This window comes from Lampetra fluviatilis, chromosome 78 (genome assembly GCF_964198595.1).
Source record: "Lampetra fluviatilis chromosome 78, kcLamFluv1.1, whole genome shotgun sequence".
In the NCBI taxonomy this organism is placed as follows: Eukaryota; Metazoa; Chordata; class Hyperoartia; order Petromyzontiformes; family Petromyzontidae; genus Lampetra; species Lampetra fluviatilis.
Window position 1 is genome coordinate 2,334,001 of NC_136352.1, and position 25,562 is coordinate 2,359,562.

Consider the following 25,562-nt stretch of genomic DNA (forward strand, 5'->3'; position numbering starts at 1 on the left):
GAGCGTACACACACAGTCTGCACATACACAGAGTGTATACACAAACACTTTAACAAGAACGACCGCTATTTGCTACTAAGTGAAGGTGACGTCACCACGGCGCTTGTGCCAGACTGTGCACGTTAAGGCCACGTGAAGTGTCGAAAGCCCGCCGGCAGGAGGTCACAGGGCAGACTCAGGTGCCATGGGTCGACTGAGATGACTGGCCGATGCACCACCTGTATCCCCTACTGTGCCAACAGTGTACAGACACAGTGGACACACTGTATACACACAGTTTGTGCACACACTCTACAAACTGTGTACACAAAATAATGTTCACGTTGTTGTTGAGCTCACGCACCCAAGGGGTCTCTGTTCAAAAGAGGCAGCAATGAAAAAGGAATATAAATACTGTAAACTTAAACTCAAACCCCGATTTCTCGCTCTGACGTCACCACTCTGCATTGCCTCCTCGGTGTGAGACGCCTGAAGGTGTACCTCGCTAGTGACGTCATGTCACCAAGGTATTCTCCCCCAACACCCCTCCACCGCGTTTTTGAGCGTGATGTCACGTCTGGTTGGTCACTGCCGATTTCCGTTCCAGTAAAAATCCTGATTTGACTTAAAGCTTTCGTGACTGCAGGAATTCATATTCTTTGGGTCTTTCTGTAAAGTCACGTAGATAGAAAAAAATAATCAAAATAATATAACAATATCACGACGTTTCGATCGCAACACAAGCAATCGTCTTCAGGTGAAAAAAGAAGACGATTGCTTGTGTTGCGATCGAAACGTGATATTGTTATTATTGAGAATAGGTTTTACCTTTTTTTCTGGCAACAAAACAGGTGTTAAGATGTTAAAACACCAAACTGAAACCTTTTACAAGGAATCATGTCTGCATTAACCACAATGCTTGTGGTCAGAATGCAAACAAAAAACGTACTTAATTTTGGAGCTTTCGTGACTGCAGGAATTATTCTTTGGTTCTTTCGGTAAAGTCACGTATAAAGATAAAATAATAGCTATTATTTTATTTCATATTTTAACAGCTATTATTTTATTTATTATTTTATCTTTATACGTGACTTTACCGAAAGAACCAAAAAGAAAAAAACGTACTCTTATAATATATGCATTGTCTTTGAAACTGATTGGTCCACACCAGAGACAGCTTTCTTTTGAGCCTAGTCTCAAGAGAAAGCTGTCTCTGATGTGGACCAATCAGTTTCAAAGACAATGCATATGTAGTGGGTACAGAGGGAGAGCGAGGCTTCTTGGAGGCAACACGTTTTATAACATATTTCAAAACTTCTCTTAAAAACCTTACATATACATACACAGATACAGTAGTAAGGTATTGTCAAAGCTTGGTGGTTATAATAATACTAGCGGTAAGTACCCGGCGTTGCTCGGGCGAAAAAGGCAGACACACACATGGACTTAGACACAGACATCGACCCACACACATAGAAACACATCGACTTAGACGCACACACACATGATTAAACCCAGGATAGATCGTTAGCAGGCCAGCCTAAATGTTTGTAACCGGCAAAGTTGTTCCATTAGGGGGGTGCACGCTTCGCAAGCGTAGAGAAGGGAGGGAATGACCGTGGCCGAGAAGACCTGGAACTTCATGCGCAGCGAGAGAGCAGGTAGCTTCCACACAGCGTAACGCAGCCGATGAAAAGAGAATAGCGCTCGACTGATTTGGAGTGAGACCTCTGCTGTTAAACCGGAGCCGGTCATGAGCACACTGGCCAGGTATGGAAATCTCTCCGATCTCTCCACAACTGCCGCATCACCAATTGTGAGTTGTGGGGGTGGATTGTCCGATGGTACAAAATACCCAGGCAGGTTGTTTGGGCTGATGGTAAGGCCCCACCTCTTAGTGGCAAGCTCCAGGTTCAGCAGCAGTGAGTAGCAATCACCAGAGCATGGGCATACATAACATGGTTGAGCAATAGGGAGGCATCCCTTGAGCGCACACGGGCATCGATCAGCCTCCCATTGTATCTGTACCTTATGGTAATTCCTCGGGTACGGCCATTGAAGGCTTCACGAACTACGTGGTCAAAAGATATGTTAAATAATGTGTAGCCAGAGGACATCCCTGTCACACTCCAAGGTGTAGAGGGAATGGTTCTGACTGACGGCCACGTAGTTTGACGCGGGGCCGCTCACCATCATGAAGGTCTTTAAGGATCGTGAGCTAAGTTTGAGGGACTCCGAAAGCATGAAGACCAACCCAGAGGCCAGGCCTACTGATGGTATCATAGGCCTTGAGCAGGTCAATAAAGCACATGCATTCACTCACACGCACACGTGGACCTACAGACACGCAAAGAAATGGACTTACACTGACTGACATGGAGCCATGCACACAAAGCGACTAACACAGACGCCCATGGACTGACACACACACACACACATATGGACTCACACGCATAGACATGCACTTTAGATACACACACATGGAGTTACACACACATATCGACGTACACACATACAGCGATTCACACACACACACATCGACTCACACAGACATACGTGGACTCACACACACATTGACGTAAACACACATGTACTTACACACATCCATATCAACTAAGACACACACACATGGACTTACACACACATATATAGACTTACACACATATATAGACTTGCACACACGTTGCCCTACACACATATGGACTGTGACACACAGACATCTACTTTAGATGCAGACACATGGATTAACACACATGGACTCACACACACGCATTGACTTACACACACATCGAGTGACACACACATGTATGGACTTACACATGTGGACTAACACACACGTATGGACTGACAAATACATACACATCGACGTACACATACACATCGACTGACACACATAGACACACAAACCCACATTGACTTACACACTCAGATGGAGCCATGCACACACATGGACTCACACACACAGCGACTGATACGCACACAAATGGACTGACACACACACACTTCGACGTACACACACACATCGGGCGTTGTCCGTTCGAAAAAGGCAGACACACACATGGACTTAAACACACGTATGGACCTACACACACACACACATATGGACTCAAACACACACACATCGACTCACACACATCGACGTGCACAACAATCCCCGATGATGGCATAGCTATCAGTATGGCAGTACTACATATGAGTAAATAGCGTGACGTGAGCAATCGAAACAATAGAAATGCATTGAAGAAATAAGCAGAAATAAGTGTAAATTAAAGAGCAGCAGTACGCACAGGTAAGTTGAGAAGCAGGCTACCGTCTAGATTATAGACTGCCAGTACCCCGACTCAATGACATAAGCATTGATACAGTCGGCATAAAAAGCTGGCAATACGGGCAGCAGCTGAAAAAGCAGAATACAGTCGACATGAAAGGCTGGCAGTACACTGAGTGAGGTAAAGAAGCAGGCAACAGATTATAGACTGGCATACACTCATAATGGTTAAAAGGAAAATGAGCAGTGTAGATAATAGAGTGGCAGTGCACTGACGTTAATTAATTAGCAGGCAGCAGGCCACATCACATACTGGCATAAAAGCACAGCAAAAAAAGCGAATACTTAGCAACCTAATAATGAAAAATTAGTTTTGTGCACACAAACATAATTATCATAACATCCGTGAACTTGATAATTGGTTTTTAACCCTTCTATCTGGCAACAAAACTGACACCTTTTTACAAGGAGTCATGTTTGCATAGACCACAATACCTGCAGTCATAATACAAACAAGACATAACTGATAATGTGCACTGTCCTTGAAGTTGATTGGTCCACACCCGAGACAGCTTTCCTTAGAGCCTGGTCTCATGGGTTGGACCAGATGACGCCAAAAGGCGCACAGATAGAAGGGTAAAAAACCAATTATAATTTTACTGGCAAATGAGGTTCCCATAGTGTATCTGTGAACTTGTTTCATAATGGTAAACAATGAACCTGAGTTATCTGCACACAAACATAATTATTGTAATATCTGGTAACGTATTTGTTTAATCATAATAAGCAATGAACGTGATTAATTTTCTGCACACAAACATTATTGTAATGTTTGTCAACTAATGTGTTTAACAATAGTAAACAATGGACTTGAGTTGTTAGCATAAGCAGCAAGGAACTTTGTACTTACCATAGCCATGTTGAGGCCTTGTGCCATGCGTAGCCCCCGTGCTGGCCTACATTGGCGAGGCGGCGGAGTTGGCACTTTGCCAGGCTAGGGGCTGGGCCGCTATCCCCCCCCCAGCATTCCCCGGGCATGCAAGAATAATGCTACGTAAGCACTAAAAAAATATTATCTACAGAGTCTGTAGTATAAACTGGACGCATCGTGTTTGGGGGGGGGGGGCAAGAGGACATCACACTGTGAAGAAATATCCGCAGCGTCATTGTGTGTATTGGCTGTTAAACGCGTAAAATGAAATGTCCCCCGTGAGCTGGAGTGAACGCGCATCACTTAGTAGGGTCCGCCCCCCCCCCCACGCAATTGTTGTCAGTTGGTACGGTCGATGGCACGCAATAAGTAAATAATTAATAATAGAAACGGCACAAAAGTGTTAATGAAACTACTTTAAAGTTTATGGATGGGAAAACGGAATAGCCTATTCCCACCGCGGGGCTTGGGGCGTGCCGCCCTTCGCGATGTGCGACTATCTCGAGCTAGGTCTAACGGGCGAACTGGGTTGAATCGACCAACTGAACGATCACTCACCTCGCAGACACACTCACGGCGTCGCACGGACACGGTGGTAGTTGGGGAGGACACTGGACAGAGAAGACTCTGCCTGGGCGATGGTTCGCAGCTACACCCAGCAGGCATCAGGCGGACATTGAGGGCGGCTGGGATTCACCACGGATCGCAGGAGAACTCTGAACTCAATTCGCTCTCTCCTTCCCCTATCCTCTCAGAGCCCATTAATTCCCGGGTGACATGATGTCATCCTGCGCAGCCAATCGTGCACTTTGCCTGCCGAATTTTTAACACTCTGGCCGTTACGGGGGGCATCACATCCCCCCCTCTTCCCCCCCCTCTCCATTGTCCCCGTATCTGCGTCCCTCATCTCTGATTCACCGGTAATTCCCCATGTCTTTCTCTTAAATCGTCCTCCTAGGGCGCCCAGGGATTTTCCCCCCACCCCACTGTTTGCACTGCCTGTAGAGTGTTTGCCTTCGAGGCCCCACCGCCCATGTTGTGTATGCTTCATCGCGGCCAGCAAGTAAAGCTCTTTGCGCCCCTATGACTTTTTAAGTTGACTTTAGGGTGACCGCCATGTAATCCGACCTGGGGAGCGGTCGGCCAATCTCCTGACAATGGGAAACCGGGGGACATCCCTGCTAGGGGCCCTTCAGATGAAAACCCGTGGGCCAGGCACCCCCATTCTAGACCCTACGTGGGTGCGTGTGTGTTTCGTGGGGGTGTGCGTGCGTTCGTGTGGAGGGGTGCAAGGAGATGGCGACGCCGGCGGAGTTTCTCCGTTGCTGTGGCATCACATGTACACGGTGTGTGTACACTGTTGGCACAATCGGGGCACAAGTGGTACATCGGTCAGTCATCTCAGTCAGTCGACCCATGGCACCTGAGTCTGCCCCGTGAACTTCTGCCGGCGGGCGTTCGACACTTAACGTGGCCTTAACATGCACATAACCTGGCACAAGCGCCATGGTGACGTCACCGTCACTTAGTGGCTGATGGCGGTCGTTCTTGTTACTGTTTGTGTAAACACTCTGTGTATGTGCAGACTGTGTGAGTATGCTTTGCGTGTACATTGTGTGTACATAATACGTCTACACTGCATGTGTGTAGACAGTGTGTGGGTGGTCCGAATCAGTCAGGCGACATCTTTTCATCAGCTGCACAATGCTGTTTGGAAGCTACCTGGTCTGTCGCTCTGCGTGAAGCTTCGGGTCTTCTCGACCAGTCAAGCCCTCCCTTCTTTAGACGTGAAATGTACGTAGGCCCCTCTAAATGGAACATCTGCATTCACGCTTGCATGCCAACACTCAGATTGAGGGAAGCCAAGTGGTCGCACATTATTTATTGCAGAGGTTTAAGGTACAAATCCAACAGCCACACCTGGCGACTCCAGTAATATTAACTAAAATATGCACCGTCTGTTTAACAGTGGATGTAAAACATACTATTGTGTTATTCAAAACACGTAGGTCATTGCATGTTGGTGTCATTGTCAAAATTTGGTTAAATCCAAATATCCAGAAATTACACAACGGAGATTACACCAATTATTGCCCCCTACTGACAGACGCATGTCCACATGCAGCTGGTGCTGGGCCACCTTATGCCACACAGAGGCAGCTCCCACTTGGGGGTGCTCTTCGAGTGTTCGTGATGAGATATGATACAAAACTCCAAATTGCCGAGGCAATTAAGCAAGTTTAACACGTAGGCTTTCGCGACCAATATCATCCAATAGGTTTTTTGGCTTAGATCGCATAAATATTAATGCACTATCTCTAGTCATCTAGCCTAGCCTAAACACAACCCTGACCGTGTAACACCGATGGCGTTGACCGAGACAGCCAACAACTATCCGGTCGCGCAATATCTAGCAAAGACGGCAGCGACGAAGGCAGCGAAGGTGACAGCGAGGACGAGACGAGCCCACTCCCAGAACCGGCAGCGCTGAGCTCCCGCTCTCAGCTGCTTTTATGCTACCCAGCGTGGCCTGGCTCCACCCTGGTCACACCTTTCTTCTCGAACTCACTAGCAGGTTCCAGGGACTTCCAGATAGGGTCTTCCATGACCCTTGCCCCAGTTCCTCCGCCCTGCCGACACACTCGTGTATATGCTCACCGGCGTGTGTACTGTTTGTCCACCGCAGTTACCGTTGCTGGACAACAGTTGGCTGACATCCAGCATCTGCAACCGGTGGACAGGAAGAGCAACCCCCAACTCCGAGGAACACCACCAACACGAAAAAAAATTCACCACAAAAAAAACCTTGGTTGCAACACTTCCCGCGACCATACAATACAACCGCCCCAGCACGAGCAGCGCCTCCCACAAAGGGAAGGGGTCTCGGCTTCCCCTCGCTTCCGCTGGAGAAATTTCGCACGGGCGTCGCACGATAGGCCAGAAATTGCCCCTTGCAGTGCCATCGACTTTAGCGCTGTCCTGTGCTCTAAGCAAAATAGCACCCGCCGACCTTGCCAAGCCCTCCACGGGCAAAATGGCACCCACCACATGCGCGGTTTCCGGCCCAGGCTCCTCCACTCTCCCGCACTGATGAGGACCGCCGCCAGGGTCCCCTCGTGACTCCTTTCCGCGTCGCTGACCGTGGCGCGCCTCCTGCGCCATCCCACGCTCCCCTCAACACGGCGGTGCTCGGCCATGCCGCGTGCTCGGCACACGTGACCACGGAGGAACGGGGTCCTCCCTCGTCGATTAGCCGCCGCTCTCCCGCAGATTTCTCTCTCCGCCAACAGGCTTCGTAACCGTGGTCCCGGGGCTGCAGGAGGGATTAATGTTTCGCCATTACCATCCTCCGACGACACTATAGGTGGGTTATTTCTTCACCCCACTCCTAACACCAGTTGTAGTGTCATCGTAGAGGGAGACAAGGTTTATAAGGGGGCACCTTCTTTATTGACACCTTCACAGGTTCACAGGTTCACCATCAAACTCTCCCTAGTCATCTAACCTCGCGTAAACACAACCCTGACCATGTAACACCGATAGCGCTGACCGAGACGGCCAACAACTATCCGGCCGCGCAATATCTAGCAAAGACGGCAGCGATGAAGGCTGCGAAGATGATAGTGGCGACGCGACGAGCCAACTCCTAAAACCGACAGCCCTGAGCTCCCACTCTCAGCTGCTTTTATGCTACCCAGCGCGGCCTGGCTCTGCCCTGGCCGCACCTCCCTTCTCGAACCCACGAGCAGGCTCCAGGGGCTTCCGGATGGGGTCTTCCGTAACCCTTATCCCAGTTCCTTTGCCCTGCCGACACCCCCATGTATATGCTCACTGGTGTGTGTACTATTTGTCCACCGCAGTTGCCTTTGCTGGACAACAGTCGGCGTTATTACACACTAGTACAGCACACCGGTGTTGGAGAACAAATCGCGCAGTGTCGGGTTTCACAAAACATTTATATTTACGCGATCTAACCCAAAAAAAACGCTAATATGGAGAATTAAGCACCATATGAATGCAAATATTATTATCATAACATAGTGAATGCTTGGGAGCTTGTTGGCTCTCGCTTCTGTTTAGACATCTACCCAACCCACGGGTCCACATACTGGCCGCTCTTACTCTGCAGGTTGAATCTACGAATTAAGTGTTCAACTTCACTTAATTTTCATTAAAGGCCTGTGACAAAAGTGAATCTATTGGAGCTTCATTGTCTCAAGCTTACACATCTGTAGTGTACGACTGGAGACAATAAACTGTAGAGGCACCTTTTTATTTATTTATCATAACTCACAGTTTTACTTGCTAGCACATAGCACAACACTGACCGCCTAGCAACCATGGCACTGATTAACTAGATAGCTGGTTAACTACCTAGCAGTGGCAACGTCGAGCGATGACAAAGATGGCAGTGATGACAAAGACAGCAGCAACGACAAGACGACCCTGACTCCCACGGACAGCCTCGAGCTCCCTCTCTCGCCCCCTTTTATCCTTCCAGGATCCGCCCTGGCCACGCCCCCCTTCTGGAACCATCTAGCTAGTTCTGTGAGCCACAAGATGGATAATTTCCCTTTGGGTGGGTACACCCAAAATTGCTAACCCCTGGTCACCACTCGGCGCTGCTACACTCCACATCTACTGGGTCTCCTTTTGACTTTGTATTATCTAAGAAGTCCACCCACACCTCCACTTCCACAAACTGCTGGGAGTTGCCTCGCTCTGCCTCACAGTCAGAATTCTCCTCCTGCTTCACGTTGCCTCCATTGATGTGAAGGTCTAATTTTGGAGTTGAATATTCATCTTCACATTTCACCTTCACTTCTTCGCTCTTCACTGTCACTTCACATTTCACCTTCGCCTCTTCATATTTCACCTTGATACCTTTTAAAGTGTCCAAGCTGAGATTTTCTTGTGGTTATTTTTTCATGAAGGATGGGCACATTGCAGCACTTTGACTTTCACAAGCTGATTTCAGACTCGGCTTCTTGGGGATTTTTTTATGCCTGCCTGTTCTCTGGTGTCTTTGAAGTTGTGATGACAGTACAAACGCCTTCCCGCACAAAGTGCACTTGAAGGGTTTAGCTCCTGTGTGTGTTTTCTGGTGATATTTAAAAGCAGATAAACCTGAAAATGCCTTCTCACACACACTGCACATGAAGGGTTTCTCCGTGTGTTCTCTGGTGAATCTGAAGAACTGATGACCGTGCAAATGTCTTTTCACAGACAGTACTTTCTTTGGTGTTCTTTTAGTCTGTGACAAAAGTGCATTTATTGGAGCTTCATTGTCTCAAGCTTACACATCTACCGGGTCTGCATTTGACTTTGTATTGTCTAAGAAGTCCACCCACACCTCCACTTCCACAAACTGCTGGGAGTTGCCTCGCTCTGCCTCACAGTCAGAATTCTCCTCCTGCTTCACGTTGCCTCCATCGATGTGAAGGTCTAATTTTGGAGTTGAATATTCATCTTCACATTTCACCTTCACTTCTTCGCTCTTCACTGTCACTTCACATTTCACCTTCGCCTCTTCATATTTCACCTTGATACCTTTTAAAGTGTCCAAGCTGAGATTTTCTTGTGGTTCTTTTTTCATGAAGGATGGGCACATTGCAGCACTTTGACTTTCACAAGCTGATTTCAGACTCGGCTTCTTGGGGATCTTCTGATGCCTGCCTGTACTCTGGTGTCTTTGAAGTTGTGATGACAGTACAAACGCCTTCCCGCACAAAGTGCACTTGAAGGGTTTAGCTCCTGTGTGTGTTTTCTGGTGATATTTAAAAGCAGATAAACCTGAAAATGCCTTCTCACACACACTGCACTTGAAGGGTTTCTCTCCTGTGTGTGTTCTCTGGTGGCTCTGAAGAACTGATGACTGTGCAAATGCCTTCTCACACACAGTGCACTTGAAGGGTTTCTCTCCTGTGTGTGTTCTTTGGTGTGTTTTAAGAGCAAATGCTTTTGAAAATGCCTTCCCACAGACACTGCACTTGAAAGTTTTCTCTCTCGTGTGTGTTCTCTTGTGTGTTTTAAGATTTGATGACACTGCAAACAGCATCCCGCACAGAGTGCACCTGAAGGATTTCTCTCCTGTGTGTGTTCTCTGGTGTTGTTTAAGACTAGATGAAGTTGAAAATGCCTTCCCACACACACTGCACTTGAAGGGTTTCTCTCCTGTATGTGTTCTCTGGTGGATCTGAAGACCTGATGACCATGCAAATGCCTTTTCACAGAAAGTGCACTTGAAAGGTTTCTCTCCTGTGTGTGTTCTCTGGTGTCTTTGAAGATGTGATGACACTGCAAACGGCTTCCCGCACAAAGTGCACCTGAAGGGTTTCTCTCCTGTGTGTATTCTCTGGTGTCTCTGAAGAACTGATGACTTTGCAAATGCCTTCTCACACACGGTGCACTTGAAGGGTTTCTCTCCTGTTTGAGTTCTCTGGTCCTGTGTCAAATTTCCAGTACGATCCGTGCTGTTTGCATACTGGTCGCATTGTTCTCTTTTTGTACCGAGCTGCGCTGAGTGCCTTTGCTCCATCAGACCAATTCTGAAGAGGAAGCGTCAAAAGAAGCTTCAGCTGCAGACAGAAAAAAATAGATACCATCTACATCAGTATCGAGGCACAGATGAATTAATATATACAGTCACACATGACTTACATGTCTATACTTATTCATATAATCAAGATATTCCCCAATTCATCACACGGGCTGTTAAGGCACACAATGAGAGGGCAAATGGTTATAAATATGCCTGGAAGCCCTAGTTTCTGCAAAATAAAAGTTAACCCAAAACACCAACCAAACTATTTTGGCTGCCTGGCTACAAAAGGAATATTTATAAAAGCAGAAATTCAGCTAACATAGCAAAGGCTGTTGAAAATAATACTATTTGTATTATGCAGAAATGCATAAATGAATGTTCAATCGCAACTTAGAGGTGTGAAGCCAGGCTCAGATTTGCTTGAATGCTCGGATGATCAAACCTAACATCAACTGCACATATGCCGTGTTAATTTCCTGACTGTTTCCATTCTTACAAAAAGTTCTAGGAAAACTAAAAAATAAACTATTGTTTTTATTTAACCTCCATGTTCAATAGTTAATATACTTTACAGCAAATACAAACTTGACACTGTCACATACTGGCATGGTAGAAAGGTGGTGGTGTGTCCAGAACCATGCCAGGCCACTTTCATCTGCTCAGTATTGATGCTTTTCTCACTTCACTATGTAATTAATTTAAGATCAATCAACATAGCAGAGGCCCACAAGCAGTTCAGTTTTCACTTATCAATCATGTTTGCTGTCGGTGATAATCAAACTAATTGTTGAGTTCATAATGCAGTGAAATAACTGCGCCACAACTCCCCGCAAAAAAACCTCTTAAATTCACATACATTTCACATGGATCATGAACATCTATATATATAAAAAAGGGAAATTTGTGAATATGTGTGTCTGTTTGAAATGTTTAGTATACTTCCCGACATGCAACAAACTTTATTTATTTTTTATTTTAAGTTTAATTCATGAGGTAATGATCAAAGTTTTATTTCCATTTGTATATGTTATGTTTTTAAGTTGAGAAGTTTTTAAATATATTTTTCCCCTGGGCAACGCCGGGTACTTCACGCTAGTATTATATAAACAAGACATTCACCATTCATGACGAATTGGAAGTAACCTTATCACAGTGCTAATGCCATGATAGGTGCAATTTGAGGCCATTAAAGTGTGGATTCCTTGTCAGCAGGTAATTGGAATCATCCAGATGTCAAGGGATGACTGACAGATGAACCAGCTGTGCTCCCCACTGTCTTGCTGGGTGTTAGGAACCCAGCATTCCACCCAATAATGTGGGCGTCGCTCTTACGACCTCATCGTTGTTGCAGAGCAAATATCTATTAACTGCCCTGCAGCATATCTCACGGGCCTCCTCCAGAGAGGTCGACCTTCACTCCTGGCACCAGTCATCAGCAGGTCCGATCACCTCCATATCCTCCAATCTCTTCTCTAGCCAATGCCATGCCTGTTCAGCCCCTAATATCTGAACAAACAAAAGCTGCTTGAGCATGCAGTGTCTGGGAATGTGGGATTCATGACCGAACCAATGCAGCCTCGCCTGCCAAAGAGACTCAAGATTATACTCTATATTGATATCTTAAGGATCTGTAAGCTTCTAATACAATATAGTCTGGTTGAATAGAAGATAAATCATAGGCAGGCAAGCCTTCATTGTATAAAGCAGCACAAATCATTTAAATACGTACATATTTTGCATCCACAGAGTAATATCTGTGGCCAAGAAGAATCACAGCTTTGTTCGTTAGTATCTAAAAACGCTTGTCCTGGTGAGGGTCGCGATGGCAGCATGCTGAGTAGCACGGTCCAGGTCTCTCTTTCCCTGGCGACAGACTCTAGCTCATCCTGGGGAATTCCCAAGCGTTCCCAGGCCAGCCGAGCGACATAGTCTTGGGCCAGCCCCGGGGTCTTCGCCCAGTGGGACGTGTCTGGTAGAGTTCCAGGGGGAGGCTATTGGGGGCATCCTATTCTATATTGATTTCACCCCTAGAGCCAGGCCCTGGGGTTGTGTTCGCCAACAAGCGCCTCGTGGCCGCGTGGCCCACGTAACTCAGTCGGGCCAGCTCAAAATGGCTAAGTGGTGCCATCCTGTGCGTCGAACATCCGCAGGATTAAGGGTGAGGGGCGGGAGCGATGCCAGTATGGCAGGGAGAGGGATGGTCTCAGACGGACTTGACCTTGGCGATGGACACTCAAAGCTTTGTATGGAGCAAACGTCCAGGCACCTTCCACAGTGTTACACGGTCTAATGAAAGAATGCTGCTCGACTAAATTTAAATGAGACATTGGCTTCCAAACCAGAGCTGGACGTGAACACATTAACCAGGTATGGGAGCTCTTCCAACATTTGTAGAGCTGCCTGATTATTTATGGAGAGTTGGGCAGGTGGAGTGTTATATGACATGACATTCCCAGGCAGGTGATTTATTTTTGTGGAACATTTGCAAGGCCTCATTTCATGATGGAATTATCAAGGCACAGAACAACATCCCCTAATGCAATCTCATTGAGTAGCCATTGCCAAACCATCAGCAGATGTAACATGGTTGACCAGCAGGGAGCAATCCTTTAACTTTAACAAAGCATCGATTAGCGTATCATTGTAATCGTAACGAATGCACTGTTTTTATATGACCATTGGGAGCTTCTCAAACTACATAGTTATTGAAGATGCTACGTAATGTAATGCATGGGGCCAACATAGATGCTATACAACAGCTACGACTAAATACATCAAATCTACATCGCCTGGTAAGGGAAAAAAAGCATGCAAATAGACGCACTAGTGTTAAAATAATTATATATGTACACACACCACCACACACAAACTATGAATACCCACATCAAACACTACAAACAATTACTTCGTTGCTTTGCGGCTATGTCTTCACATTCCTACAACGATTACACATTCAACTATCACTTCCTCAACAATCGCTAAATAGCATTCACTCACACACTATTTACTTTTTTATGCTTATTAACTTTGACCTCCACCTATGTTCCTCGCGGGAAACGTGCACTTCTCTTCACCAAAGTCGATTACAATAATTGATGCCATTCGTACAAGTTCTGCAATGACTGCACCGAGAGCTAATGAAACTCTTTAACACAAAGTTAGACAGCATGCTGCCTGTGCTGCACCTACAGCTAATGCATATCCTGAACACTGAGAAGCAAGAGCATGTTGCCAGGGCTGCGATAGCTGCACCTATTGATAATGACACTCCTGAACACTAAGAAGCAAGATGGCATGCTGCCAGTGCTGCGATGGCTGCACCTACAGAAAAATAATTTCCTGCTATTGGTTCCATGTCTCCTTCTTGCAGCTACTGCCATGCATGCCATGGAAAGGAGACTCTCCAGGGCTATGCTGCAAATGTACCATGGTTCAGCTGCCTACAATTAATGACCATCCCAAGCCTATTCATGTATTTATACCTGCCAACACTACCTATGCAAGCCAATTCCGAAACAATAGAAGATATAACTCATGCTTCAAAATTACATGTTTTGGCACCAACTAACTCATCCTGACATCTGGCTACATGCCCACATTTAAAGTGCAGGGCCAGTTACATAATCGCATTGGTAGTCTGCTGCCACTACCTAATGACCTACCTACATTACCACAGATCTACTTGCATGTCTGAAAATACTAGACAGGCTCACCAGCATAGCAAAAATATCAACACCAAGATGCAAGTCCTATTGCTATGGAAAGACATGCTCCATAAGCAAAACTCTTTATGTTCACAGTTTCAAGTGTGCCACGGAGAAGATGACTTCCGAGTACAATGTTGTCATTCATGCTGACTAAACTCCACATGGTCAACATGAGTGCCACTTAAATGCACTTACAACATCTGAAGTTGCTGTCATTCTGACTGCTGAACAACATTTCACTCGAGGCATCGTCTTGCAACTGAGGAACAATACCCTACACGGAAATGGAATACCGATCCTATGATGCTCTTCAATGTCTACGGATTTGCTGGCAAGGTGATGATGGCTACAATTTCCTACTTTGCCAAACTGACCCAGCAACAGGCTTGCAAACACAAAAAAAGATTTTTGCCATGGACTTCTTTGCCTTCAGGATCATGGTGCGAAAACGGCAGCTTAAATCTATTTAATTGCAAAGAGCTCTTCCACCAATTGGTTGTCATGTATGCCAAACTTGAAGCTTCAGTCGATTAAACCAGGGGTGGGGAACCTTTTTTCTGCCAAGGGCTATTTGGATACTTATAACATCATTCGCAGGCCATAAAATTATCAAATTAAAAATTAGCCTGTTATATTTGGTCAAACATTTAATTAACTCACCCCTAATGTGATGGCTGGAACTGCTTCTCTTTGGCGAGGCGTGTGATGTTAGCTGGTATTGATGATTTTGCAACTCGCAACTGCTTTTCCAGGTTTGCTCCTAGATTTATTTAATTTCGAGTCCCACCTGCGGTTGCCTTGGCAGGGCCAGATTAAATGATTTTGCGGGCATTATACGGCCCACGGGCCGGACGTTCCCACCCCTGGATTAAACATATGCCAAAACATCCAACATCCAACATTGTCTATCATGAAGCTCTCCAAGGGCAACAAATTTAAAAGCTGTCCTCATTATGAACAAACAAGCCCTGTGATTGTATATCACAACCAAAAAACCGTAACAATATACTGTACACACATTTACGGACTTCATTGGCAGAATGCAATAATTCTAATAAAGCCAGTACCAAATGTTTGATTACCGAGACTTGTGCGAAGCCGGGTAACTGAGTTACTACTGAATAAATACTATACTTCCGATGATGTTTGTGCATGAGTGGGGAGTGGAAGTGCAATGGTTAGCGTGCTGTGCTATAAACCCAGCGACCTGATTTATATTCCCACAGAGGAAAGCCACAACATTTGGCTGTCGCCTGATGATGCTGGTTGTAATTACTGGCGAACGTCGTACTCAGATTGTAAATGTTGTGGCTTGGCTCTCCAACGCACAACCGATGTGCTGTACTAGTGACGAATTGGCCGCGTTCCGTGCATGTGACAACCCTTATTAGTTGTACACTCTGGTTCCCTTAATAGTTGGCTGTGTCGGGAGGGTGGCGGGTTTAACGACACCTTTATATATTTACGCGATCTAACCCAAATAAACCTGTATTATGGATGTATAGTTGGAGTTTTCGTGTTTCTCTCTCCCCGTGGTCGCGTGATTTTCCTCCGGATCCTGCGGTTTTGATTACATGCTTTTTATTAACTTACTGTCTGTTGTTGTTGTATCCTCAAATCTTGTAACTCAATATTAACCAACTTCCCAATGTGGTATCGACTGCAAACTTGGTATACTTATGTCATACTGATGACAATACTATATTCTATCATAATTTATATGTTATGTTTCGGCTTGGGTCTAATTGTCCACGCTCAACTAACGTTGGCTGTAAATGACCACGGCCCCTTACGTTATGGCAAGCTTCAGGGCTATTTCCTAGAGTCGTGGAGTCCTGCCATTACGAGTACATTTCATGAAAGCGTGTTTTAAAAATTTTTTTTTTTAAATATTACTTATTCCCTCCACATTTAGAGTCAACATCACCACGCGTTTAGAGTATTTTACCGATATACATTTCCACACGTTAATAAGCTTGACCTGGTGAGATAAAAAAAAACTGTAGAAATATTTAAAAGAAATAAAGTTTCAAAGTCGTGAGCCAGATGAAGACAAATTAAACTTAATCTTAAACAACTACGCTGGTTTGGTCGTCTGCATGCGTATCTGGACGTTAATTTATTTACGGACCCGCCCAAACAGCTAGCTCTGATAAGTAGATAACAATTAATAAAACAGCCGGCAAAAAGCCACAGCTCACTTTCATTCGACAAATATAAATAAATAAACCTGCCGCACAACAGCGTCTCTTCGGTCAACAATTGCACCTACTTTCACGCAACACCATATTCACAGTGATGGTCGCAACGCAAAATCTACTGTAGGTACAGTGTTGCTGTTGCACCCGCCGAACACTGCGTCCTGGTGGCAATATCTCCCCAACGAAGAACGTCCGCGGCTGCAACCAAGAACCCTCCACTAATCAGATAGCCACGTACATTTTCAATTCCAGAACTTTCAATAAAATCTGTTCATTATTGGTGGGGTTCGGTTCGACGGCCCAGTGGACAAAACTGACCACTCTTTCGTACGCAGCTCCATCAATATTGCGCCCATTCCCTTGAAACCACTGTGCTTAATCTTTCATTGGGCCGAAACAAGTGTGTGCAAAGTGGCCCTGCACAGTTCCCCGCCCTACATATCAAACCAGCGCTCGAGAAATTCTGTAGGTGTTGCCTTCAATCTCATTGGACTAATTAATTATCCCTTACATTTCATTGCCTCAAAGTGGCCTGCGTGCTTTGTGGCGGCAGCACGCGTCAGTCAGTCAGTCGTCCATTTCCAAACAAGCAGAAGCACACAGAAGGTAAGCGCTGTGTGATAGCATAGGTCTGCCAAGGTCTGCGCCGCAGTGGTGCAGTGCACTGTGGGCGCACATCCTGCGCTGTGTGAGTGTGGTGTGTATGCAAGTGTGCGAATGGTAGTTACGGTAATATAACGTATATTTACGTAACAAAATGGGTGCTGCGTGCTGCCATTAGTGGAGTCCCCAAACAACTTTACCTTACGAGTAGGCAGGGGTCGCTATACAGTGAGTCTTAGCGGACTGAGCTGGCAGCTTCACCTGCCGGGACCACGACCAGTTGCGTAGCGCCCCCTACAGTTTCGGGAGTTCCGCCCATGGGTCAATACCCCCATGGGGCAACCGAGCTGACTGTTTGATGGGTACAATGGTTACTTTTCGCTTCATCCGGCTTATTACCATTTGGATGTATTGACGTTGATCACGTCTCCATGGACGGCATAACACCGACAAATAACATTTTCGAAATAAAAAAACAGCTGGCCCCATAGCGGATCTATGTGTGTACATACAGACGGAGGATGCAGGGGCCAACCTGTGTGCGACCGGAACGGTGCCATTGCTGACCAATGTCACTGTGGCTGGCGCACACCCTCACGCACACCGGAGCTGTGTCTTTGCAATGCAAGGGCATGGTGGATGGTGGAGCGCATATCGATGCTGCGTTACAAATTAAATAAAAAATAACAAACCGCTGCATCTGTAAGTGTGCCAGTGTGCGCTTATGGTGGATAGTGGTGCGTGCGGAAGTGAGGCTCATGTTTGGGTAAAAAAAACACTCTGAACGCGCAAGAACATAGCTGGCGGTCGCCTAGGGACTTGGTAGCGAGCAGGGTAGAGGCACTGCGTGTATTATATCTGTCGTCACAACGTTTGTGCGTCAGTCGGGGGGACTTTATCTGCCAGTACCCGTGCGCAACAGTACAGCGAGATATATATTCTACAGTGCTTCAGATGTCACAGACTGAGAGGCAACGCGGTTTACATAGGCTTTCTGTATAACGCGTCACGTTTGTGTACGCAGACTTCCAGATATCTGACGACAGCCACCACAATGACTACAAGCCCTGGTCGTGGAACACGGAAAGGGTGCGTAAGCTGCTCAACTATTTCATAGTCAATGTCACCTATTATAATTACTCATCCCTATCCCTATAGCAAGCGAAAGAGAGAGACACGAGAGGAGCTCGAGGACGCTTTGCACAAAAACGAAATCGTAAAAGCAACTCCTGCCGCGGCCGAGCCGAAGGAGGTCAAAGATCGTCGCCGCAATTGCCGCCGAGTGGAGCGATTTCGGTTGAATAAGGCCATGCGAGAGCTTGACTTGGGGAATGTTATCGATGAAGGGCGCATAGAAACCAACGCTGGCAACGACGCAATGGATCAACCAAGTGATATGCAGGATGTCCTCATGGACGTACACGATCATGTCATTTCTCCCGGCGACTTCCACGTGGATCTTGAGGAAGGTAAGCAAGAACAAGACGACCCTGCCTTTGTCATTGCTCGAGCCGCTGCGCGGGAGGATCCACAACTCACACTAGGCCTTCAGGAGTTGCGTCGCCTAAAGCGACGTGCTGAGCAATCTCCGTTTCAACAAGATGCTGAGCGAGCGCATCGCGCTGCGCTGGAGGCCCAGCGTCATTCGAGAATGACTGCCGAGCGACTACTGGATGAACGATATCGTCGCATTAACTCGGAAGCTGAGCGGCGCCGAAGGTTGACGGAAGAGCAGCAAGACAAAGAACGACGTCGCCACAGTGTGCTGGAAGCAGAGCGCCGCGGGAGGTTGACAGAAGAACTGCAGGAGGAAGCGCGTCGACGCCATGCTGAGCTGGAAGCTGAACGTCTCGCCAGGATGACGGAAGAACAACTAGAGGAGATGCGACAGCGCCAGTCCCAACGGAAAATGGAGAGGACAGAAAACGAAGTCGAGGAGACGCTGGAACAGCGACGCGTTCAACGGCGAACCAAGCGCTACAAGGACGCCCTCGCCAACCAAGACGAGTTTGAAGTCTCGAGAGTTTCGGGGAAGAATGTCATCGCAGGAAGACACAAACTACCAGAGCCAACTTCGGTTTTCTCGAAGTGTCGAGCATGGAAGTGGCCAGGCGATGCTTCCATCACATGCTGCATTGGCGGCAAGGTCGCTCTTCCGCCACTCCAGCCTGCACCGGCCATTCTACGCAAGTGGTACCAAGATGAAGAGTTCCGGAAGCAGATACGCATGTACAATCAAGTGTTTGCATTTACGTCGCTTGGTGCGTCTTTCAGCAATCGCCGCTTCGACCCAGTAGCAGAAGATCAAAGTGTTCGAGGGCAGAGAGGCGTGTATACATACCGTATCCAAGGAGCGATGGGCCATTTCTTGGGATCTTTGTTACCATATATGGATCAGGCCGGTTAGACAACGAAGCCCAAGTTTGCGCAGATTTACGTGTACGATCCAGATATCGAAGCACGAGTGGCTCGCCGACAGGGTATTTTTTGTGGCCTGAACAGAGTCGCACTGTTGGACTTGGAGCACATGATGGAGACGAGCAACCCGTTTGCGCGCGAGTTCCTTACGATGGGTCAGCGGATGAGAAGCATGATCGAAGCCGGCGAGAACCCCGTCAACGTTGTGTTTCGCCTGCGTGCCAACAACTATGCGGGACCTCGCACGCACAATCTCCCCACGGCCACGGAGGTTGCTGCTGTGTTGGTTGATGACGGCAACGCGGCGAACAACTGAGACTTGCTTCTCTTCCCACGGTCAGGTGGGCTTTTGCGACTGTTCGAAACCCATTCCATATACGATTCACTTCAATGTCCTCTCTTGCTCCCTCTCGGGGAACTGGGTTGGACGTACACGGATGAGTACACGAACGGCGCTACGTATCGGAACAAGACGCGAATGGCGCTTCGCGAACATGTTGCGTACCGACTCTACCAGAAGGAAAACGACCAGTCGGTTCTCCACCAAGGCGGGCGACTGTTCCAGCAGTGGGTGGTCGACCAACGTGCCAAGTGTGAACATGAGAATCTGCGCTGGGTCGCAGCAAACCAGAAGACACTTCGAGCGGATATTTACATGGGAGTTCTGGATGCGTACCTGCATGAGGGCGTTGTTGCATTAGGCGAAAACCAAGGCTTAGTGTCGGAATACGATCGTCACACAGGCATGTTAGTGCATCCAGAGCCAAGCCGCCGCCGTCACTTCCTTGATCGAGTCGGACAAAGCGTCGTACTTCCAGCGTCGTTCACGGGTGGTGAGAGATACATGTACTCGCAGTATCAGGACTCCATGGCGATGGTGCGCGAGTTTGGCAAGCCGGATTTGTTCATGACTGTGACGTGCAACCCTCAATGGGATGAAATCACAAAGACGATAGACAGAAACGGACCACACCGAACTGCTCAAGATATGCCAGATATTGTCGCACGTGTGTGGCAACAAAAGTTCAACGCTGCGTTAAAGGATCTCGATGATGGGGTGTTTGGGCAGCAAATCGCGCGAATCTATGTGGTCGAGTTTCAGAAGCGTGGACTGCCGCACGCTCACATACTCATTCTTCTCGCCCATGAAGACAAACCTAGGACTCGCCAGGACTTTGACAATTTTGTGTCCGCGGAACTTCCAGATGACGTGAAGAACAGTGATCTGTACAACACGGTTTTGACCAGCATGATGCACGGCCCGTGTGGAGCCCTAAACCCCAGCTCTCCGTGTATAAAGGACGGCGAGTGCACCAAGGGTTTCCCGAAGGCACTGTCCGAGGTGACACAAACCAACCAGAATGGCTTTCCTGTCTACAGAAGACGCCTGCGAACGGACGGCGTGCTCAAGTTCAAGGCCAATAAATATGACAATGCGACATTCAATCAATGGGTTGTTGTGTACAATGCATTCTTCTCTCACAAATACGATTGCCACATCAACGTTGAGGTGTGCTCGAGCATCACGGCGATCAAGTACCTGTACAAGTACGTCTACAAAGGCGCTGATATGACGGAAATCAGTGCGCGGGCATTTGGAGATGACGTGAGGGAGTCTGAACACCCTCGATTGAGCGTCTCATAAAAATACATATAACCTCACAAAAATAAACATAAAACAATCACCAAAACATGTATATTGTGTCCAGCCCCTTTCAACTCCCCACCAACCAAGTATATACACCGCGGGCGGCGACTGCTAGTCAGAGAATTAAAGCAAATACAATCAGGTGAGGGCAGGAGGCAAGTCCCTGCATGGCAAGGCCCCGCGTTGTAATGTTCCAACCTGGACATCGATTCCATACTCGTTGCTACTCAATTGATATCCTTCCAAGAGAAAGAAGATGCGAGGCTCTACCTGGGTAAACAACAACAACCACGACAACAACCACCACGATGTGAACTTCTCACCTCGGATCTCAGTGAAAGCGCGCGCAGTGCAGCAGCTTCCTGATGTCTCGTGACGTCATGCGGCAGCAGGCGGTGACATGACGTCACTTGCGGGGATCAACACAATCCCCTCCCCCAACGAGCGGCGGTGTAACTGAATAAATTATGTTAATGAGCCGCCAGTAACTGTGCGTGGCTTTGCCCAAATAAGGATAGAAAAAATAAATTAACATCACGACGTTTCGATCGAAACACAAGCAATCGTAATTTTTTCACCTGAGGACGATTGCTTGTTGCGATCGAAACGTAATGTTGTTATTTTTTTTATATCTATGTGGCTTTACAGAAAGACCCAAAGGATATTAATTCCTGCAGTCACGAAAGCATTAAGTCAAATTACATTGCTTTTATGGCTTTATTTTGGTGATTTTTGAAAAGTTTTTCGGTTTCGCCATGTTTGTTGTAGGCCAGAGTTAGACTGATGGCCTTAATCTAAGTTGTCTTGTGGTTGTTGTTGTTTAACTTGCATCCCACTGGGATTTTTGCACACAGTGTTGGTGTACGGTGCTTTTTCTGCAATATTTTGCTGTCTTTTCTTGGATTTTCTGTTTGCACATAGTCACTTTAAGATGTTTTCTTGTTCATGTTTTTGTTTTTTTGTTTGTTGCGGTTGCACCCGATTCAAGAGCCGAATGGCTCACAGGGCTATACCTAATCAATTAAACTTTAAATTAGGATTTTTACTGGAACGGAAATCGGCAGTGACCAACCAGACGTGACGTCACGCTCAAAAGTGCGGTGGAGGGGGGGGGGTTGGGAGTGAATACTTTGGTGACATGATGTCACTAGCAGGGTCCATTTCCCCAGGCGTCTCACGCCGATGAGGTAATGCGAAGTTGCGACGTCAGAGAGCGGGGTTAGAGTTTTCGTTCATTTAAATTAATTTTCCATTGCTCCCTCTCTTGAACAGAGACCCTTTGGGTGCGTGAGCTCAACAACAACGTGAACACTATTGTGTGTGTACACATGGTGAGTGCGTGTACACTGTGTGCGTGTACACTGTGCGCGTGTGTAATCTGTCTTTGCACAGTAGGGGGCACAGGTGGTGCATCAGCCAGTCATCTCAGTCAGTCGACCCGTGTCACCTGCTGGGTCTGCCCCGTGACCTCCTGCCGGCGGGCGTTGGACACTTCACGTGGTCTTAACGTGCACATAGCCTGGCACAAGCGCCGTGGTGACATCACCGCCACTTAGTGGCGAATGGCGGTTGTTGTTACTGTGTGTGTATATACTGTGTATGTGCAGACTGTGTGTACTGTGTGTGGATTGTGTGTACACAATACATGTCTACACTGCGTATGTGTGGACACTCTGGGTGGTCCGAATCAGTCGGGCGGCATTATCTTTTCATCAGCTACGCAATGCTGTGTTGAAGCTACCTGGTCTGTCGCTCCGCACGGAGCTTCGGGTCTTCTAGGCGCCGGTTAGAAACATTCAGACTGACAGGCCAACACTCAGATTGAGGGAAGCCAAGTGGTTTCACATTCTCTATTGCAGAGGTTCAAGGTTCAAATACGACAGGCACCCCTGGCTATTCCAGTAACATTAACAAAAAAATATGCACCGTCTGCTTAACAGTGGATGTAAAATGTACTATTGTGTCATTAAAAACGCATAGGTCATTGCATGTTGGTGTCATTGTCAAAAGAGGGAGCGCGATGGCGAGAAGTGGGAAGCAGAGACTGCTGCGAGCACCTTTGAAGGTGGGCACGGTGCACAAAGGGATGGCCATCGCGTTACAAATATAGCACGCATAGGCACACAATACAAACTCAACACGGCTCGATTATTGAAACTCACTACTCTACAGACGTCTGCTAAAAAAAACATTACAATCTGCGGTGTGTACAAAATTCCTAGGCACGTCATGACGGGTACTGCATTTGCTTCCAGTGGCTAAACGCGAACATTTTAAGGACGCACTCATTACACAAAGTGCTTGCCATAACATGGGACCTCCTTTGCCAGTACCAAAATATGATAATGGATTTTTCCCCTTTTTTCTGGAAACAAAACAGGTGTTAAGATGTTAAAACACCAAACTGAAACCTTTTACAAGAAATCATGTCTGCATTAACCACAATGTATGTTTTTTTATTGCATTCTGACCACACACAGTGGACACACACACTACACATACACACAGTAGACATACACAGTGTACACACAGTAGACACACAAGTGCACACACAGTGTACACACGGTAGACATACACAGTGTACACACAGTAGACATACACAGTGTACACACAATAGAAATACATAGTGTACACACAGTAGACATACATAGTGTACACACAGTAGTCATACACACAGTATACACACCGTAGACATACACTGTACACACAGTAGACATACATAGTGTACACACGGTAGTCATACACAGTGTACACACGGTAGACATACACAGTGTACACACAGTAGTCATACACACAGTGCACACACAGTAAACATACACACAGTGCACAGACAGTGTACACACAGTAGACATACACACAGTGCACACACAGTAGACATACACGGCGTACACACAGTAGACATATGTAGTGACGTCGCAGGATGTCAACGTGCAGTGCCGGCCCTAGAGAGGCACGGCGTGCTGTGTAACAACATCGCGGACACCACAAGGGTGTGGGTGTAGTACCGGCCCTAGAGGCGCCCGGTGAGCGCTGATTGATAGTGCTAGATGGCACCACGCTTGGCGTGCAGTGCCAACCTCACAGGACAGGGTGTGTGAGTGCTGGCGGAAGGCTGAGGTACTAAAGGCCATGGCACTCTGGTTGACCCGGGAGGACACGTGACCAGTTAAGTCTACAAAGGGGCCCCAAGTGGGGGCTAGGGGTGGTCACGTGGTTGGGATCCAGATCCTCCTGAGGATTCTGGAAGGTGGTGGTGGCCAAGGGCGGAGCCAGCCACGCAGCAGAGAATATTTCAATATTCCAAGACGACGACAACGATTCCCACACCAACATCCCGCATTACACTTTGCCGCCATTGGGTCCCGTGCTTTTCCTCATGTGATCCTGTCAACGCTTGTCCCATCAATCATCATGAGCACGTCCATTAGTAACCATGGTCCAGGGGAACCATACTGTCCCTCTATCGCTCCGTATTGTCTTTACATCACCCCCCCCCTCTCTTAAAAAATAGCCATCCCCGGCTAACACATTTTTAACCCAACTTATCTTAGGCCAAATCAAACATTTAAGGCAATGCATAACCATTGTTCTAGGACCGAAAAGGAACAACTTACTCGTTAGAAGATACAATGCGGACAACCACAACCAAGCCAACAATAATGCCAAATCCAAACAACGCACGCAACGCAACCCCCACGATCATTACTTCGAGCCTCGGACATTTTTATCATACGGTCACCCAACAACACACAACGCAAAACACAAGTTTACGGTGACCTATCAACGGAATGTCCAGTTCTTGACATCGGTCGTTCTCCTTGGGCGGATTTGTGGCTGTCAATGGCCAAGAGGGCTTGCACTCAAACCTGGCGGGTGGGGGGGGGTTTGAGGTCTTTGGGCACTCCTGATGCCAGGGATTCGCAACTGGGGGTGTAACAAGTATAACCCGTAAAAACAAAGTTTTTCACTATAAATCCTTTATATGCGTGGCGGCTAGAGTCCTCTCGTCCTCTGGCTTGAGATGGCTGCCACCTATGGGTCAGATGATTGCATGCCACCATTAAGCAATTGGTAATTAAATATAATATTTTTGTCCTAAAAAGTGTAAAATTTAGGAAAAAAAATTTCACGAACATTAATTGTCACGCACAACGAGTCTGTGCAAAATGTCAGCTCGATTGGATCACGGGAAGTGGTTTAAAAAACGACCGAAAGATTTGCACGGTCGTAAGCGCGCAAGCAAGCAAGTGAACTTAATATAAA

At 47.0% G+C, this 25,562-nt stretch overlaps 1 protein-coding gene across 2 annotated transcripts in view; it reads right to left on the reverse strand.

The window, feature by feature from the left end:
- Nucleotides 1-21,672, reverse strand: part of LOC144953561 (uncharacterized) — a 50,719-nt gene extending 29,047 nt beyond the window's left edge. The window contains exons 1-2 of one of the 2 annotated variants that reach the window (XM_078884141.1): nt 21,623-21,671; nt 6,098-10,756 (exon numbers count right to left, since the gene is read on the reverse strand). In XM_078884141.1, coding sequence (XP_078740267.1) covers nt 9,475-10,716 — 1,242 coding nt within the window. In that variant the 5' untranslated portion in view covers nt 10,717-10,756; nt 21,623-21,671 and the 3' untranslated portion in view covers nt 6,098-9,474. Of the gene's footprint in view, nt 1-6,097; nt 10,757-21,622 lie in introns of those variants that run through there. The other variant, XR_013640830.1, reaches the window with a different exon arrangement.
- Nucleotides 21,673-25,562: the final 3,890 nt, after the last annotated feature.